Genomic DNA, 15,899 nt, shown 5'->3' with positions numbered 1-15,899 from the left:
ATTGTCACAGCCAGCAGACGGCCAGCAAGACGAGGAAATGAAAGGAGAACTCAGTACAGAGTCAGGGAGTCTGTCTTCTGCGCTGCGTCTTCTTCTTTGGTGGTGTTGAGACTTTTCTGCGTCCAGCGTCTCACCGTGAGGTCCTATTCGCACTGGGATAGCGATCTCATACTGGCCAAGACTGGACAGAAAAGCAGCTACAGGGAGGGAAATGAAAAAAACACCAAAATCAGAGTTTTGCCTAATAAAAATAAAAATAAGGCCAATCTAAGTGACCCTAATTAAAAACAGTCGAGAGTTTGGCAGCCGCTTCCTTTGAAGGAAGGTTTTCATGGCCCAGATGACAGAAATTACAAAACTGTCTGGGTTCCTCCACTCCGAGACCACCCGCCCACCCTCCCCATGAGGTCAAAGGGATGTTGCCATGGTTACGTTGAAACTGTATACTTCCTGTCTGTCCCAGTGTGTGTCAGGGCCTGCTGGAGATTTATTGTCTAAACACACATGGCTCCAAACTGCTAACGTCAGCTAACTAATGGAGAAAGGTCACCAGAAAATAAGCCCAGTTTTCATCAATCCTTTGGCCACCGTTTGTGGAGAAGCAGCCCCTTCCCACACCGAGTAAATACCCAGAGATCAGAGTTCCCTGGTACAGACTTGGGGAGATCTGTACTGGGAAAATCACTCCATAAGCTGGCTTCAGTATGGACTAAGTACAGTTGTAGTTGCTGCCTGAACATAAAACAGTACTTTCAACAGATGTGCAACAAAAACCACCAGAGTTTATTACTTAAACACACACATACACACAGTTGTTTAACACTAAATTTCAATCTTCAAAGAGCTTTAAACAGTTTCCCAGGACACTTCCACAGCGCCCCCACACAGCATCGGAAGTAATGAAGCAGGGGTTTAACATAAAGAGCAGGAAATCCTCCTGGTGAGAAAATGAAGGGAAAACGCACATATTACTCACCCGCAAGCAAGAAATTAAGGAGACCTCACGCAGAATAAAACATCCACCAATAAAAAACCAGCAAGCTAAATTAGTTCAAGTGCAGTGTGAGAAAATTGGATGCGCTACATCGTCACCTGTGGGTTCCCTGCCATTTTGGGGCTGGGAACGATAACGCGGGTTTATTTCCCACATCAAAAAGGGATTCTTCTTCAGGAGCTCCCCATGGAGTGCCCCAAGGCTCGCTCTCAGGTCTCATTCTTTTCTACTTGCACACATTGGGCCTAATCATGAAAAAAGAATATATTGCTCTGATGCACCACAACACACCGCTAATGTGTCGTCCTTTATTTTCCATAAATGGAGGAACCAGATAACCTTCCAACCAAAGTCATCAAATCAAGGAGGCAAAAGTGAACGCCTGGCTAAATTTAAAGTGAGGGAGTGTCCCTGTTTTTCACGCAGCGGCTCCTGTGATACATCCACCCGCCCGACGAGGCATCACCCTGCTCTCTGTTATCGCCAAATGAAAAACGTGGAAGGAAACACTCCGGTTGGAAAAGGTTCCCACCCTCCGTCCCAGACACGCGTTCGCGGCCAACTGCCTCATTTCAGATGATACCGGAGGATGAACAAAGTGTGACTGTAGAACCTGTGCAGAGGTCACGCTCGCAAGGTGAGGTCCCGCTGCGCCTTTCAGCCGAAACATAAACACAAGCTTAAGCAGGCGGTTACCGAGAGAGTCGGCAAATGTGAGAGACATTTTTATGACCGGGAGAGTAATTTTCCCATAATCTAATTTAGTCTTGCAAGATGTTTACGTAAAAATGACTCAACGGGGTTATCATTTGTGTTCCTGCGAGCCAGCACCTGGACGAGAGTCAAGTTCAAAGGAGCGAAGACGAGGCAGACGGGGAGGGAGTGGAAATTTATGATTAAAAAAAATACACAAAGCCAAGTTTTCTTCTGTCTCGTTCTAGAGGAAGAAGGTCCAGTTGGAGCATCAGTCTTTTCCAGGTGTGTGTTCCTGTGCATGAGACATATTACACCTGCAGAGCGAGGACATTCTGGCTGGCTATCGAAGCTATCGAAGCTATCGAAGCTATCGAAGCTATCGGTTTTGAGGTCAATGTCAGAAGGGGCCAGGGAATGCGTTACGTCACCCAGCGTCCTCACAATGATACAAATACAAATGTGTGTGTTAGGAACTTGCATTCCACTGAGCAACACCACATAAATTACTAACTTCAACATGTACTGGTTATCATTATTGATAAATGAGTGTATCAATCGTTATCACTATAATAGGATGGACATAATTCTGGACGCTCCTCATGACCCCCGGCGGGCCTCCAAAGACCCCCCCGATCCCCAGCACATGGTCCAACTCAGCATTCTGATTTATTTACAGTGGCTAAAATCAGACCAGTAACACCGTAGATGGACGGAGAGCCGACGTTGTGCACAGGTGACTTGATTTAAACGCGGTGACTTGGTTCCAGACGTGACGTTGCGGGTCCCAAAAGGCTCCGGAGGACCATCAATTAGTTCTGGCGTTACTGATTTATTTTACGGGGGGTTTCATAAACAACTTATGTTGTGCAGAGGATGAAGTGAGGTCGTTGAGAGCGGCAGAGCCGTGGAAATAAAACAACACCCAAAGTGATGAATAAGTGGCGCTGCAAAGGTTGGAGTGTCCCGACCTGCGGAAAATAAAATCCCAAAGGGATCCGGCAATGCCAGAGTCGGAGGAGCGGCGAGAAAAAAAAAGCAGGTTATTGGAGACAGATGGCTGGGGGGGGGGGGGGCGGGGGTCACAGGTTAAGTTTAGGAAATACACAATCACAGCCTTGTTCTGGGTGAAGGGACGCGGACACTCGGGGATTTCATGTCTTTGCTGTTGGGGGCTCCTGTGTGGTCAGAGATGTGGGGGCGGGCACGTGGCCGCAGCTACGTCATTTGTCAAAGCGGAGCTCAGGTTCAGCACCGCAGACCTGAGGGTCTTAAGTGTTCCTCTGCGGTTCAGACGGACCGGGTCAGGCCCCAAACCCCTTCCAAGGCTTGTTTCACCCGAGTCTCGCCGCCGCAAACATAAATTATAAGTAAGATCTAAAGAAAACATGGCGATAAGGTGGAACCGACTCTGGATTTCTACAAGAGGGGGTTATTTTTTGCTGTTTGTATTGAAATAAAAGGGTACGGTTGTTCCCAGGGACCCAAGGTATGAATCCAGGAAAAAAAACGATTATTTTTACCACCGTTTATGAAGAGGGCTGATAAACAAGCCGGCGCGGGTCAATGTCCCTTTATTTCTGATGCAGAGACTCTTTTCACGCTGAATCTTTGAGGGGGGGTTTGAAAGGTCAGCTCGTCTTATGTAACCTGATTTGAGACCAGCTCCAGACGAGGGCGGATCACCGGTTCAACACTCGTCACCGACGGTCATCGTTTACTATGACTTCAGCGTAACTGTATTTTTAACGCGACCTTTCTTGAAATAGACTTCAAAGAAAGTCATTTTAGACGCGTTTGCTGAACAACCGGTGGTCTGGAGACTCAATGTGATTTTCTTTTCAGTAAACATGGATATTATTTGTTGGTCATGCTCATTCAGCTTTCGTCCTTTTTGTGGACTCGCATTTGTCTCAGGTGGATGAACTTCCATATTTTAAGAGCTGGAGCTTTACCTCCAGTGCTTTACCTCCAGGAACTGAGGAAAGCAGAGAGCTAACTGGGCTAGCTGGTGCCTGTTTGGACGGCATAAAATGGACATAATGGACATGTTTGTGTGGTTTTACCTCATTAAACCACGTCAGGTTAACGTCAGATCACCCCTGACACCTACAGACACTCACCTTGCGACTGAACAAACTCATCCCTGTGATCTCCGTCGACCTCTGTGGCAAACACGATGGCAATGACAGTGCAGACCAGACCAGTCCTCCATAGCGTTTCCATGGTTACTACAGTGATTGCTATAGTAACAGACTTCAGTGCATTGGTCCACGGCCGTCTGTCCCAACATTTCTTCTGCCCTCTCGGATGCCCAGTGACCTACAGGTGGGACGGCTCAGCGCTGCGTTGGGCCATGGCTGCAGGTGGATCCCTGGATGGTGCCAGTCGTAGCAGCCGCTACGGCGTTCCGATCGCCACCGAGCGGCGAATCCTGGACGGGTCCTTGATGATGTCCAAAAAGTCTGAATAGGTTGGGTTAGACTTACTCTCTGCGCTCCTGTGGAAGAGAAACAGAGGAGTGAGGGAAAAGAAGGACAGGAAAGGGAGTGAAAAAGGGAGGGGAGGGACAGATTTAGGCTGGAATAGGTGGGAGTCACAAGAGACACGGTGATACACGGATTTAGCAGAGAGACCATGAGATCCCATTGACCCATGCAGTTCCCAGTCTAACAAGACAAATCTACCCAGCTCATACTCTAGACCGCCCAGTCCTGCATTGTTCCCTCAGCTAATCAATCTTGGATTTAGCGAAGGGCAAACACTTTGCCTTTCACTCTGATGACCAAAGACAAGAGCAGGTCCCAACCTGGGGCCCCTGAGGCCCCGCTCCTTACGCTGCCTGCCCACCGGAAAGAGTTCAAACACAAAGGAAGCCATTGATCTTGTAAAAAGCTGCACTTAATGCCCAAATAGGGTTTGAAGTGGGTATTATGTCAGAGGCTCTGGGGGTAAAATGAGCCAATTTGAGAGGAGCAGCAGGTTGCCATCACTGCTACGCTGGCTGACTGTGGTGGTTGGTTGTATGGCTGAGTGCCTTGCTGGCCTGTTGCCTGACTGTACAGCTTTCTAATTGGCTGGCATCCTGGTTAGCAGACAGATGGAATGAGTGCTCACATGAAGCCCGTTCCCTTCTGAGTGTGACCACAGATACTGGGACTTGAACCAGCGCTGGTCCTGCCGCATTTTTTAGAGATAAAAACATAAACAGCGGCCATTAAACAGATCCCTTAAGGCCTTTGCACAACAACTCGATTCGAGCCAAATAAGAGAAACTCTAACCGGCCCAGAGTTCACTGGAAAGACAACAACAGATGACGAACATGTGCGAACTCTCCATGCAAATAGAAGCCAGACTCCCTCTTATCAAGTCAGCTTTGTAACTAATCTTTAAAAGTATAAACTGAAGACCTGAACGCAGCTCCACGTCTGGGAATTACGCAGCCTGTACTGCACAGAATATGCTGCAGAACTCCCTTTTTTTTTTTTTTTGGAAATTATCGAACAGCCGAGCATCATCTGCATAATGTTTCACTGTACCAGTGAAAAGGAATCTTTCCAGCAGCAAAACCTTTATAAGCTCTGTCCCACTGCCAGAAACAACAGCAACGAGGTTTGCCCCTTGACCAAACTGCTGAGTGGACGGTTTCCTGACAGCTTTATCAATTTTTCCAGGTAAAGTTAAGCTTTGTTCTTCCGAACGGATAAAACGCAGCCATCCATCATCTCACAAAAGGGCAAAAAGACCAGCACTGGAGATAACAGTTGGTTGTTCGACAATTGGAGCAACGGGGAGCAGGTCCACCTTATAAAAACAGTGGAAAACGACCTCCCCGGGCCCATAGCGCCGTTACAAAAACAGACCAGAGCCAAGATGGGCAGCCACATTTTCATGGGTGCCCTTCTCCTTGACTTGAGTTTCCTGGCTTTGAACTGCAGTGTCAGCTAAATCTGAACCCTCTCTGTTCTCCTCTCCGACTCCCCTCCATCCCTCCCTCAGTGCCGTCTGGAGCAGGGAGAGCGAGCGGAGACGCCACACTGGCCCAGATGGCTGGCGGCTAACCAACTGCAGCCAAAGGTAATCGGAAGCAGATGGGAAACCTTTTGGTGACGACAGCAAGGGGAACGAGTCGCCTCCTGAAAAGAGGAGGGGAAAAAACAAGTGTAAAGCCCAGGGGGGAACGAGGCAGAGACAGCGGAGCGCGAGCTGGGGGGGGGGGGGGGGGGGGGCATTAATGTCCAGGAACCGGTTTGAAAGAGCTTTCACATCACCTCAGATGTGAGGAGGCACAGCAAAAGGTGAAGCCTGTTAAAACACCACGGGGTCTTTGGACTGTTGCAGATTCCTTTATATGTGGAACAACTGAAAGTCTTTCTCTCTTCCCCTCCCTCGGGCGTTCTCCCAGTCATTTCCTGCACATGCCAGACTCCCCTCCATTTTCATTACTTCCCCCGGCTCACTCTCAATTTATTCTGGAGGTTATTAAATTTGATATCAAGTGCTTTTCATAGCTGCTAAACTCCTCCTCTGGGTTATTTGAAGAAGCGGCGCGGAGAGAGCGAAGGACCCACGTCGGTAGCTGGTTTTTTGGAAGGACGTGCGTGGCTGCACTCCTTCCTCGGGGGACGCTCGATGCATTATGGGCTGCGCACCAATGCAGCAGAAGCCTCGGAGGTGATGGCGCTGTGCATCTTCTGAGGTCTGCTGTGCAAAACTTTCCCTCTGCTGCTGTATCACTTTCGGAGAAATGAAAAACGTATGTGTGACGGCGAGCCAAGGGGGCGCATACGCAGTCTCCGCGCAGCAGTTTGCCGGGATTAGCCATGAATATTGAACAGATATACAGTAAAGGTGACGTGCGGCCCGGAGAGAGTCGGCGCAGGCTGCAGACAGACTACACAATACACAGCGCGCTCTCAATTTGCGAAAAAAAAAAAAGAAAAAAGGTGGAGGGGAGAAGAAAGGGGTCGTTGTTAACAAGAGAGAAAAGTTGGCCTGCTCGGGATAATTAGGTGGGAATTTAAGGGTGCGCCAAATTTGAGATATAATCAAGCCAGTGGACCCAGAAGTGTTCTGACTTTGTCACAGCGTTTTCCTGCTGTTGGGGAGGAAGTACAGCAAGACTGGTGTCCTTGTGTCAAACTGTTGCCAGGCAGAGTGGAGCTATCTGAAAACTAGCACGCTAACCAGAGCCATATGACCGGCTCAGGGCTGAACGTCTGAGTGGGCTGAACAGATGCTAAATGTCCCCAAGCTTTCAGGCTCATGTGCAACAACCCCGCCGCCATTTTTTTTTTTCCACATATAAACGTGCACGTTGAAATTCATTTTTACAATAACATCCCATCTCTCTCTTTTTTTTTTTTTTTTTGCTCACTATTAATCTCTCTCCGAAGAAAATATTTAGAACTTGATTCAGACTGGACTCGATACCTCCAAGAACCGTGGGGGCCGTTTCTTCCTCTCTAAAGTCTAAAAAGACCCAGACCGGCAGGCATTCCTTCCTCTGTTTCCCCCAAATAAACAGCATGCAGATGAAAAGTGGGAACATAAACAGGCCAGAGGGCCTCGGATGTGCTCCCCTCACTCTGAAACCATGCCCCTCCAGTCTGAAACAATATTTAGTGAGAGGCTGAAAGAGAGAGAGAGAGCTGACTCGACATGAAGTGAGTCAGCCAGAAACTGGTGGAACCCAGCACAGATGGCAACCAAAGGCTTTCTCTTTACGGCCAGGTTTTATCTTTTGGACTGCAGCTGGGCAAGACATCAGAAATATGGGTCTGCGGTCCCGTAGAAGGAAGGAAAGTAGACAAGAACAGTGAAAATGTATTTAATCAGAGCCGGAACGGCTGCCAGCGGTTTCCATTTGATGACCATCCTAAATACAGCAATTTTATTACTGGTGTAAAAGAAAAAAAAATTATAATGAAGTGGACTGTTTCTACTGACTCTAAAGTTGATAGACAAGTAACGGAAATGGTAACTAAGGTGTGTTGGGAATTCAGATGTGGAAAAGCCTGCACATGCATCCTTACACGTCCGAAACCAAACGGTTGGTTTGATTATTAAATGTACTTGTGATGCTTCTGCGAACAGCTGCGGGCTGCTTCCCCCTCCACGCATGTACCTGATATGAGCTTTCCGCCACATCACACCCTGATCAGCCTGCAAACACACACATACATGCACACACACTGCCACGCGCGCACACGGTGGTCGTCCTGTCATTAGTCATTTAGATGAGATAATCCAAAAACAGACTCCCAAACTAAAAAAAAAAAAAAACTACATAAAGTAGATCTTCAGTCCGTAGAAATGTCTGTGCAGGCGAGCGCACAGACAGCGGAGGACCGCCTCCTTCCAGCATCATGTCTGCGCTGCTTTAGAAAGTTTGTTTTTTTTTACGTGAAAAGAGCAGAAAATGCGTCCGAACTCGGTGACCTACCTCTGCGTGTCCGCCTGCAGAAGTTTCCGCTGAGTGTGTCCTCTGTCCTCCGCAGCGGAGCGGAGAAGAGCCCCAACTTCAGCCACCTCCAGACGGTCACAGAGCAGGTCAAATTCGCCAAAATGCACATCCATCGCTTCCGCTCAGGACTTACAAAATAAGGGCACCTGTAACGGGCGTTGCATTTTAAAGTCCGCGCGATATTGGATCTCACTTTTAGCATAAAATAATATCTTTATTGCGCATTGTTAAGTGTCATGAAACATGTCCTGAGCCTTTCTGTTTTTTCTATCTCCAAATATTTCTACCAACGCAACATGCGGCGGTAGCTTCCACTGGTTACAATTTTATTTCCACTAAAAAGTTACGCGATGCTCTTATTCTGAAGGTGCAAACGTACCTCTTCATATCCGTTTTTGTCTGACTTGATTTCACTTTAAAATACTGATCGGCTGCTCAGTCTGCACTTAAAGGTAGCAGCTGCAGCCAGATTGTGTGCATGTGTGTGTGTGTGTGTGTGTGTGTGTGTGCGTGTTTGCGTGTGCGTGTGTGTGTGTGTGTGTGAGAGAGCGAGAGAGCGAGAGTGAGAGACAGTTTGCATGTGAAACTATACAGCCTGGCAAAGAGCAAAAGTACCTAAATCCGTGTAATTTAAAGGGACAGAAATGTATTACTGCCTGAATAGAACATTATGTTTCTATTAGCTTAAAGGCTAACCACTTAAATCCAAGAAATGCTGTTTGCCTGACATTGTCATATGTTTGTGCACACAAACCGACACTAAAAATTGACATTTTGGCACACTTACCCCCCTTGGCACCCAAAATTGTGACCTAAATTTGTCATTTGCAACCGCATCGCTCCATGCTTGAAAATACAGCAAACAAAAGGTTAGACAGACAGAAAGAGGTCTACAGGTCACAACGTTCTTCAGCTTAATCACTTCAGTGCTGCACATTCCACAATAAAAGTAAAACCATCATGAATGTTAATGTTTTGGCCTGTGATCTTGGGAAAATAGACTTTTAAAAACGACTTCCTGTTGTTAATGCTGTGCTAGCATTAGCTGCTGACTGCGGTGTGACCTTTGAAGACGAACAAATACATGACCATTTCACTTTTGGGAAGAAAGCTAGCATCGAAAACAGAATCAAAAAGCACGTATATCGCATTCATTGTTACGGCGTGAATGTAATCACCGCTTCGGCGATGCTTTAGCCAACCATCCTGGCTGCTTTTCAGCCTCTAGGCTGAGCTAAGTGTGCTACGTTGGCCCAAAAACTAATGTGACTTATTTTTGACGGGAGGAAATTTCAAAATTTCATCCAACACCTTTTCAGCACACAACATTTCTCTCTCTCACTCTCTTTTCGTGTATCCATGTCTGTGTGTGTGTGTGAGTGTGTGTGTGTGTGTGTATGTGTGTGTGTGTGTGTGTGTGTGTGTGTGAGAGGGTGGGCTGTACAATACTGCTGTCAGATTAACAGATGTATCCTTGTCTGCGAAGCAACGACAGGCGGTGAGTCGATTTTCTCGTTACATTTGAGAATATTACAAATAAAAAAGTTATCGACAGGTTCAGATTCAAGCAAGTAAATTGAATCACTGTCTGAAATCTAATTATTGTAAACCCATTGATGTTTTATTCCCAGTCGTGCGCTTGAATCGGTGAGCTGCTCGTCAACCCTGGGGTAGAAAGTGTGTTTTAACATGTTCCTCTCTGGTTTTAAAGAAGGAGCCGCGTTGTGTTTCCACAGCTGTGCTGTAAAATACAATTAAAGACTAAAGAGACTGTGGCATCATCGCACTGGCACAAAACCATACAAATTATGGCCGCTAATTATAAATAGCTGCTTTATTGAGTCTGGAAATGGATGGATAATTGTTGCGACAGCTGTTGAAACGACTGGATTTATTTTTACAATTGTTCCGACCACAGTCAGACGAGGTCGTCCACGACAACAGAACCAGGATTTCATGTGCAAAATGTTCTCGTAAACTCAAGTGTTTACAGGCCGCGCGAACATTATATTTAGTCCTGATTAACACAACACAGCTCAAACGTTCCATCAGTAGAGATCTTTGGATTCTTTCGAAAAACTAAATATATATATCTATACAAACAGTAATCAACAGATCTTACTGTTGTTTTTATTTAGATTTACTGGTTGTTAAATGACTTATTTTAAAGGAACAAAGCAGTCGGTTTGGTCGACTCACTTTTTCCATTCAGCGTCACTTTCGCTGCTGAACTCATCACTTTTCAACATTTTCCACATTAGTTTGTTGACGCCGATAACCTATAGGATTATTGTAAAGTATTCAAACAATTTCATCACTAAATTGTTGATTTATTATTTACCACCGACATCATGCAATAATTCTGCTGCTAAGGTTCACAGAGTTCATTGAATTTTCTTCTAAAGCATTTTCATTAAAGACTCCAGATAAAATAATTGTAAACTTCAAAGGAGTTAATTATGTAGAATAAATGATTCCTCTATATTTAACTTCAGTCATTGTGGGATAAAGTATCATTTTCTAGATAAAACACTTTGCACTTTGCAGGCATTATTTTCCACCACGTGTTTTTCTTTAGTTATTAATGGGAAAAAAATGGGCGTCTTGTGTGTGTGTGTGTGTGTGTGTGTGTGTGTGCTTGTCCTCTGTCGGTTGAGTCAGGTGTTTCCACCGTTCTTAGGGTGCTCAACAACATCAGTGTTCCTGCTGCTCTCTCTCCATCGATGAGTCGCTTGATAAAAACATTCCGAGTCTCGAGCTTTGAAGGCGTCGGCGAGGGTTCAACGTGCGTCGGGGACCGCGCGCGTGCACGGTTCTCGCCCTTCGCACCTCAGCCTCCCGACCTTTAGAATGTGATGAGCAGAGGCTTCTTTCAAGCCTCGCCTCCCATGACATGAATGTTATGGGTGTGTTGAAACGAGCAGCAGGAACACTGATGTTGTTGAGCACCCTAAGAACGGTGGAAACACCTGACTCAACCGACAGAGGACAAGCACACACACACACACACACACACACAAGACGCCCATTTTTTTCCCATTAATAACTAAAGAAAAACACGTGGTGGAAAATAATGCCTGCAAAGTGCAAAGTGTTTTATCTAGAAAATGATACTTTATCCCACAATGACTGAAGTTAAATATAGAGGAATCATTTATTCTACATAATTAACTCCTTTGAAGTTTACAATTATTTTATCATGACATGAATGTTATGGGAGGCTCTTTGCGTGCTGTGATGGTGCGCTGCCTTCGTCCACGCCGGCGGCGTCTTTGTTGTGGCGAGGCCGCGGTGGTCTCTGCTGTCATGTGGTTCTGCTCAGTTGTCCACCTTGGATGTGGGCAACGACCCAAGAAAGCAGCTGAGGCGTTTCCTTTTGATTTGACTTTGTAAAAAAGGCCCCAAAGGGGGATCATAAGTGTCATAAACGTGGTACAATCATCTTCATTTTCACTCATTCCTCCAAAAATGGCGCCTGCGCTGGTGCATCTCTACCTGCAGGGCTGTGAATTTGTGTTACTTTCCTTCTGTTGGAGATCTTTCCCCCATCATGAGGGAAAAATTCACAAAACCTGCTTGGTAAAAGCCAGAGGAATGAGCTCGAAGCGTGAAGCACCTGTGTAACGGAAGAGCGAGTCGCTGGAGAACGGCGTCTGTGAGGGCGGACTGCAGCTTCCTGTTGTGGCTTCTGTCATCAGTCTGGTAAACTGCAAACGTTGTGCAGCAGTGTGGGTGTCTCTCATGACATGTCACAGCTACACGCAGCCGGCGCTGAACCCAGATCACCAGAGTTGAGAGTCCCAACACGGACCTGGAACTTCACATTTTCCAGTTGTTGTTTTGAGATTAAAGAACGTTGAGGGTCAGAAGTCACGCCTTCCATCCCGAGTTAATCTCACCTGGATCACTGTCCTTCCTCTGCCCTCTCTCACCTCCAGCGCTCCATTCCCAGCTCCTCCCTACAGTTCTCACCATGTCCACGGACCCCGCGGCCGAGCTGCCCTTCTTCTACGGCAGCATCAGTCGCACAGACGCCGAGCAGCACCTTAAGCTGGCCGGGATGGACGACGGACTCTTCCTGTTGCGACAGTGCATCCGCAGCCTGGGCGGCTACGTCCTGTCTGTTGTGTGGAACCTGGAGTTTCACCATTACTCCATAGAAAAGCAGCTAAATGGGACTTACTCCATGGCTGGAGGGAAGCCTCACTGCGGACCCGCCGAGCTCTGCGAGTTCCACAGCAAAGACCCGGACGGGCTGGTGTGCCTCCTGAGGAAACCCTGTCTGCGGCCCCCAGATATGCCCATACGAGCAGGCACCTTTGACACCATGAAGGAGAAGATGGTCAGGGAGTACGTGAAGCAGACCTGGAACCTGGAGGTGAGGTCCTGCCGCTTCCAGCTTTTTCTACCCGTTCCAGAATTCCTTAAATTCAGATTTCTCGGTGCTCAGGGGGAGGCCATGGAGCTGGCCATCGACAGTCAGGCGTCCCAGCTGGAGAAACTGATCGCCATCACCGCTCACGAAAAGATGCCTTGGTTCCACGGTAAAATCCCCCGCCAGGAGGGCGAGAGGCGGCTTTACTCTGGAGCCCAACCGGATGGAAAGTTCCTGTAAGTTGCACAAGATTTATGTAAGCTTGGGTGACATGGTCGCACCCACGGAGGGTTACGCACATCAGCGTTTACTCATTTTAAACATCTTTATTTCTCTGAATTTTGTTTTTTTACAAAGCTTTTGGCTTTTAGGGGTCATGGGTCAAGGTGTTCACCCTTAGCTAGTGAGTGGTTCCCTGCCTCCAACATTCTCACGATGACCCATGATGATCTAAGAAGATAAAAAAGACACTAAAGATTTCAAAATTTGTCATGATAATGTGAAGATGAAGCAAAGTCTCTGTAAATCTGGTTTCTCAGAGTGAGAGAACGAGATGAGCCGGGTACTTTTGCTCTCTCTGTCATGTACGGGAAAACAGTGTACCACTATCAAATCCTCCAAGCCAAATCAGGGAAATATTCGATGCCGGAGGGAACAAAGTTTGACACAATCTGGCAGGTACTGCAGCTTCACTTAACTAATTAATACCTCCTGCTGCTGGTCGTGTTCTATCATTTATATGTACTTTTGTGTCGGTCTCTAGCTGGTCGAGTACCAGAAAATGAAACCTGATGGCCTGGTGACAGTTCTCGGCGAGGCATGCACGAACGGCAAAGCTGTTGAAAGTACGATTCCTGTTTATTTTAACACTTTGCAAATGTTTTAAGTCAGATTTTCATGCCCGTGGGCTAAAGATTTGTGGCTAAAACGCATTTCTGGTATGAATTACGTTGCAGAGCCCCCCAATCTTCCACAGCCAGTAAGTATTACAGTTTGTCCACTGAATTACTAAAGTCTGCGAGATTTTTCTGTCTGAAATCTGCTGCAAAATATTTCAGCGGCCGCAGCGACAAAATGGCTACACACCGCCCCCTGGCGGCCTCGGGGCTGAGGCGCGCGCTCCAGCGAAGCAGCCAACCGCAAAGACGTCTGTGACACTGACTCCTGATGACGACACAGACAACAACCCCTACCACAACCCCAATGAAGTGAGGAAGTTCAACATCCAGAGGAGCCAACTTCTGATCGACGAGCTGGAGCTCGGCTCTGGGAACTTCGGCTGCGTCAAGAAAGGCGTCCTCAAGACTGATTTGTGAGGAAACGCTACAAAACGAGCAACTCTGTAACACCTGCACATCTGGATTGTTTGATTGTTTCCCTGACAACTCTTCCCTTCAGAGGCCAGACGGACGTGGCCATCAAAGTGCTGAAGAGCGATAACGAGAGGCTGGTGAAGGAGGAGATGATGCGGGAGGCAGAGATCATGTACCAGCTGAGCAACCGCTACATCGTTCGCATGCTGGGCCTGTGCAACGCTGAGAACCTGATGCTTGTCATGGAAATGGCCTCTGCTGGACCCCTCAACAAGTTCCTCTCTTCAAATAGGTGAGTTTATTTAGGAAACAGTAAAGTTTGCACCTATAACTTGACGGCTGTGGTTTTGTTGTCCCTGCAGAGATACTGTGACCGTGGAGAACATCGTCCTGCTCATGCACCAGGTCTCCATGGGAATGAAGTATCTGGAGGAGAAGAACTTTGTGCACAGAGATTTGGCCGCTCGTAACGTCCTGCTGGTCAACCAGCGTTTTGCCAAGATCAGCGACTTTGGGCTCTCCAAGGCCCTGGGAGCAGACGACAGCTATTACAAGGTACAAACAGCAAACAGGTTTACACTGAACAATAGGTTAAATCTGCACGTCAATAGATGAGGCTATTCAAGTGGGAGGTGATTGAGATAGTTTGCTCTGTTTTAATTGTTCATTTCATATAGTTTTGTACTTTCACACAAGTTTCAATAGACATTAACACCAGGAATTAGGCATGTGTCGGACCAGAATGGAACCCAAATACTGTGTTGAGACAAGACAACCAGTCACAGGAAGAGTGGAAGAGTGTTGAATACGCAGGTTAGGCAGCAGGGAAACAGGTGGAACCTGAGGTAATTAGTGAGCAGACTGGGAGAAAAACCAACACTGGATGCTTCAAAATCACCTAAACACAGATTCAGGGCTTCTGACAAACGTGGCCATTATTTTGTGAAGTCCATATTGTAGCAGCGCAGAAGTTGCTGATCTTTATCACCTTAACCTGAACGCTCACAGGCTCCGGGAATCATTAACCTGCTGTCCGATCTGCTTTCGTGACCCGCAGGCTCGCACTGCAGGGAAATGGCCCCTGAAGTGGTACGCTCCAGAATGTATTAACTTCCGCAAGTTCTCCAGTAAGAGTGACGTGTGGAGCTTCGGCATCACCATGTGGGAGGCCTTCTCCTTCGGAGGCAAACCCTACAAGGTATCAAGTGTGCGGACGTCGTCCCCGCTGCCAATTCAGGGGTTGTAACCCTGCTCAGCGCCTCAGAGCAGGAACCTCATTTACAAGTCTGGTTCCACCCTGATGTGTCTAGAAAATGAAGGGACCAGAGGTGAACCAATTCATCGAGGCCGGGAACCGCATGGAGCGTCCAGAGGCATGTCCAGAGGGAATGTACACAGTGATGAAGGAGTGTTGGACATACAAGTGAGACACGTCTTTTCCGTCGCGCCTGTTAGTTCGCGTGTGTAAACGGATAATTGTGCGATCACATCCCCTCTCTTCCACCAGGCACGAGGATCGCCCCGACTTCAAGAAGGTCGAGGAGTCCATGAAGTCCTACCACAGTTCCATGGCTAAGAAGACCGAGTGACCGGTGGACCGTCCGCTGAAACAAAGCATATTCTGTCCCCAAGCTGCACAAAGCCGCTTTTCAACTGACCACTAAACAGCAAAAACAAAGAGCTTCTTATGAGCAGCACAAACTGACCAGCTTCCTCTGCTGCTGTCAAACTGATGCTTATCATTCGCAGTGATGACCAAACTAGTATTTTGGGGAGTGTTATTGGTAAATATTGTCTGCAAATGTCGACACTTTTTGTTGCACGTTTCTGTGCCAAAGTAACTGTGACCAACATTACTGTTGATTCAGGGATCACAGAATTGTATTTCATTTTTCAAATGAGCCTGTAAATAAATCCTGTTAAAGAGCGTCAGACGTCACTGTGGAGCCACTCATGCAGCTCACTGTCATGTTGATTTACACAGGTTGATTAAATAATTGATAAGATACCTGGAAACCTGTTGATGTGAATGTTGTGCGTGTTCAGGAACCATCACC

The 15,899-nt window shown here is 47.2% G+C and overlaps 2 protein-coding genes across 3 annotated transcripts in view; one reads left to right on the top strand and one right to left on the bottom strand.

The window, feature by feature from the left end:
• The window catches only part of adamts10 (ADAM metallopeptidase with thrombospondin type 1 motif, 10), a 29,308-nt gene extending 21,037 nt beyond the window's left edge, over nt 1-8,271 (bottom strand). Inside the window, exons 1-3 of the mRNA XM_003978063.3 lie at nt 8,134-8,271; nt 3,811-4,187; nt 58-197 (exon numbers count right to left, since the gene is read on the bottom strand). Of these exons, the coding sequence (XP_003978112.1) occupies nt 58-197; nt 3,811-3,913 (243 nt within the window). The 5' untranslated portion in view covers nt 3,914-4,187; nt 8,134-8,271. The remainder of the gene's footprint in view (nt 1-57; nt 198-3,810; nt 4,188-8,133) is intronic.
• Nucleotides 8,272-9,500: 1,229 nt separating this feature from the next.
• zap70 (zeta chain of T cell receptor associated protein kinase 70) lies at nt 9,501-15,858 on the top strand. Of its 2 annotated transcripts, XM_011619366.2 has the most exons (12): nt 9,501-9,652; nt 12,093-12,532; nt 12,605-12,765; nt 13,069-13,207; nt 13,293-13,374; nt 13,486-13,508; nt 13,588-13,841; nt 13,928-14,134; nt 14,205-14,397; nt 14,900-15,040; nt 15,153-15,265; nt 15,350-15,858. In XM_011619366.2, exons 1-12 carry the CDS (start codon nt 9,514-9,516, stop codon nt 15,429-15,431), a joined length of 1,974 nt encoding a protein of 657 aa, XP_011617668.2. In that variant the 5' UTR covers nt 9,501-9,513; the 3' UTR covers nt 15,432-15,858. The 2 variants fall into 2 exon arrangements, with proteins under 2 accessions (XP_011617668.2, XP_003978120.2); XM_003978071.3 differs by lacking the exon at nt 9,501-9,652 and having other exon boundaries at nt 11,344-12,532.
• The last annotated feature ends 41 nt before the right edge of the window (nt 15,859-15,899 follow it).

This window comes from Takifugu rubripes, chromosome 20, assembly GCF_901000725.2.
Source record: "Takifugu rubripes chromosome 20, fTakRub1.2, whole genome shotgun sequence".
Classification (NCBI taxonomy): domain Eukaryota; kingdom Metazoa; phylum Chordata; class Actinopteri; order Tetraodontiformes; family Tetraodontidae; genus Takifugu; species Takifugu rubripes.
The sequence above is the reverse complement of the archived record's forward strand: the minus strand, read 5'-3'. Positions and strand labels throughout refer to the sequence as shown.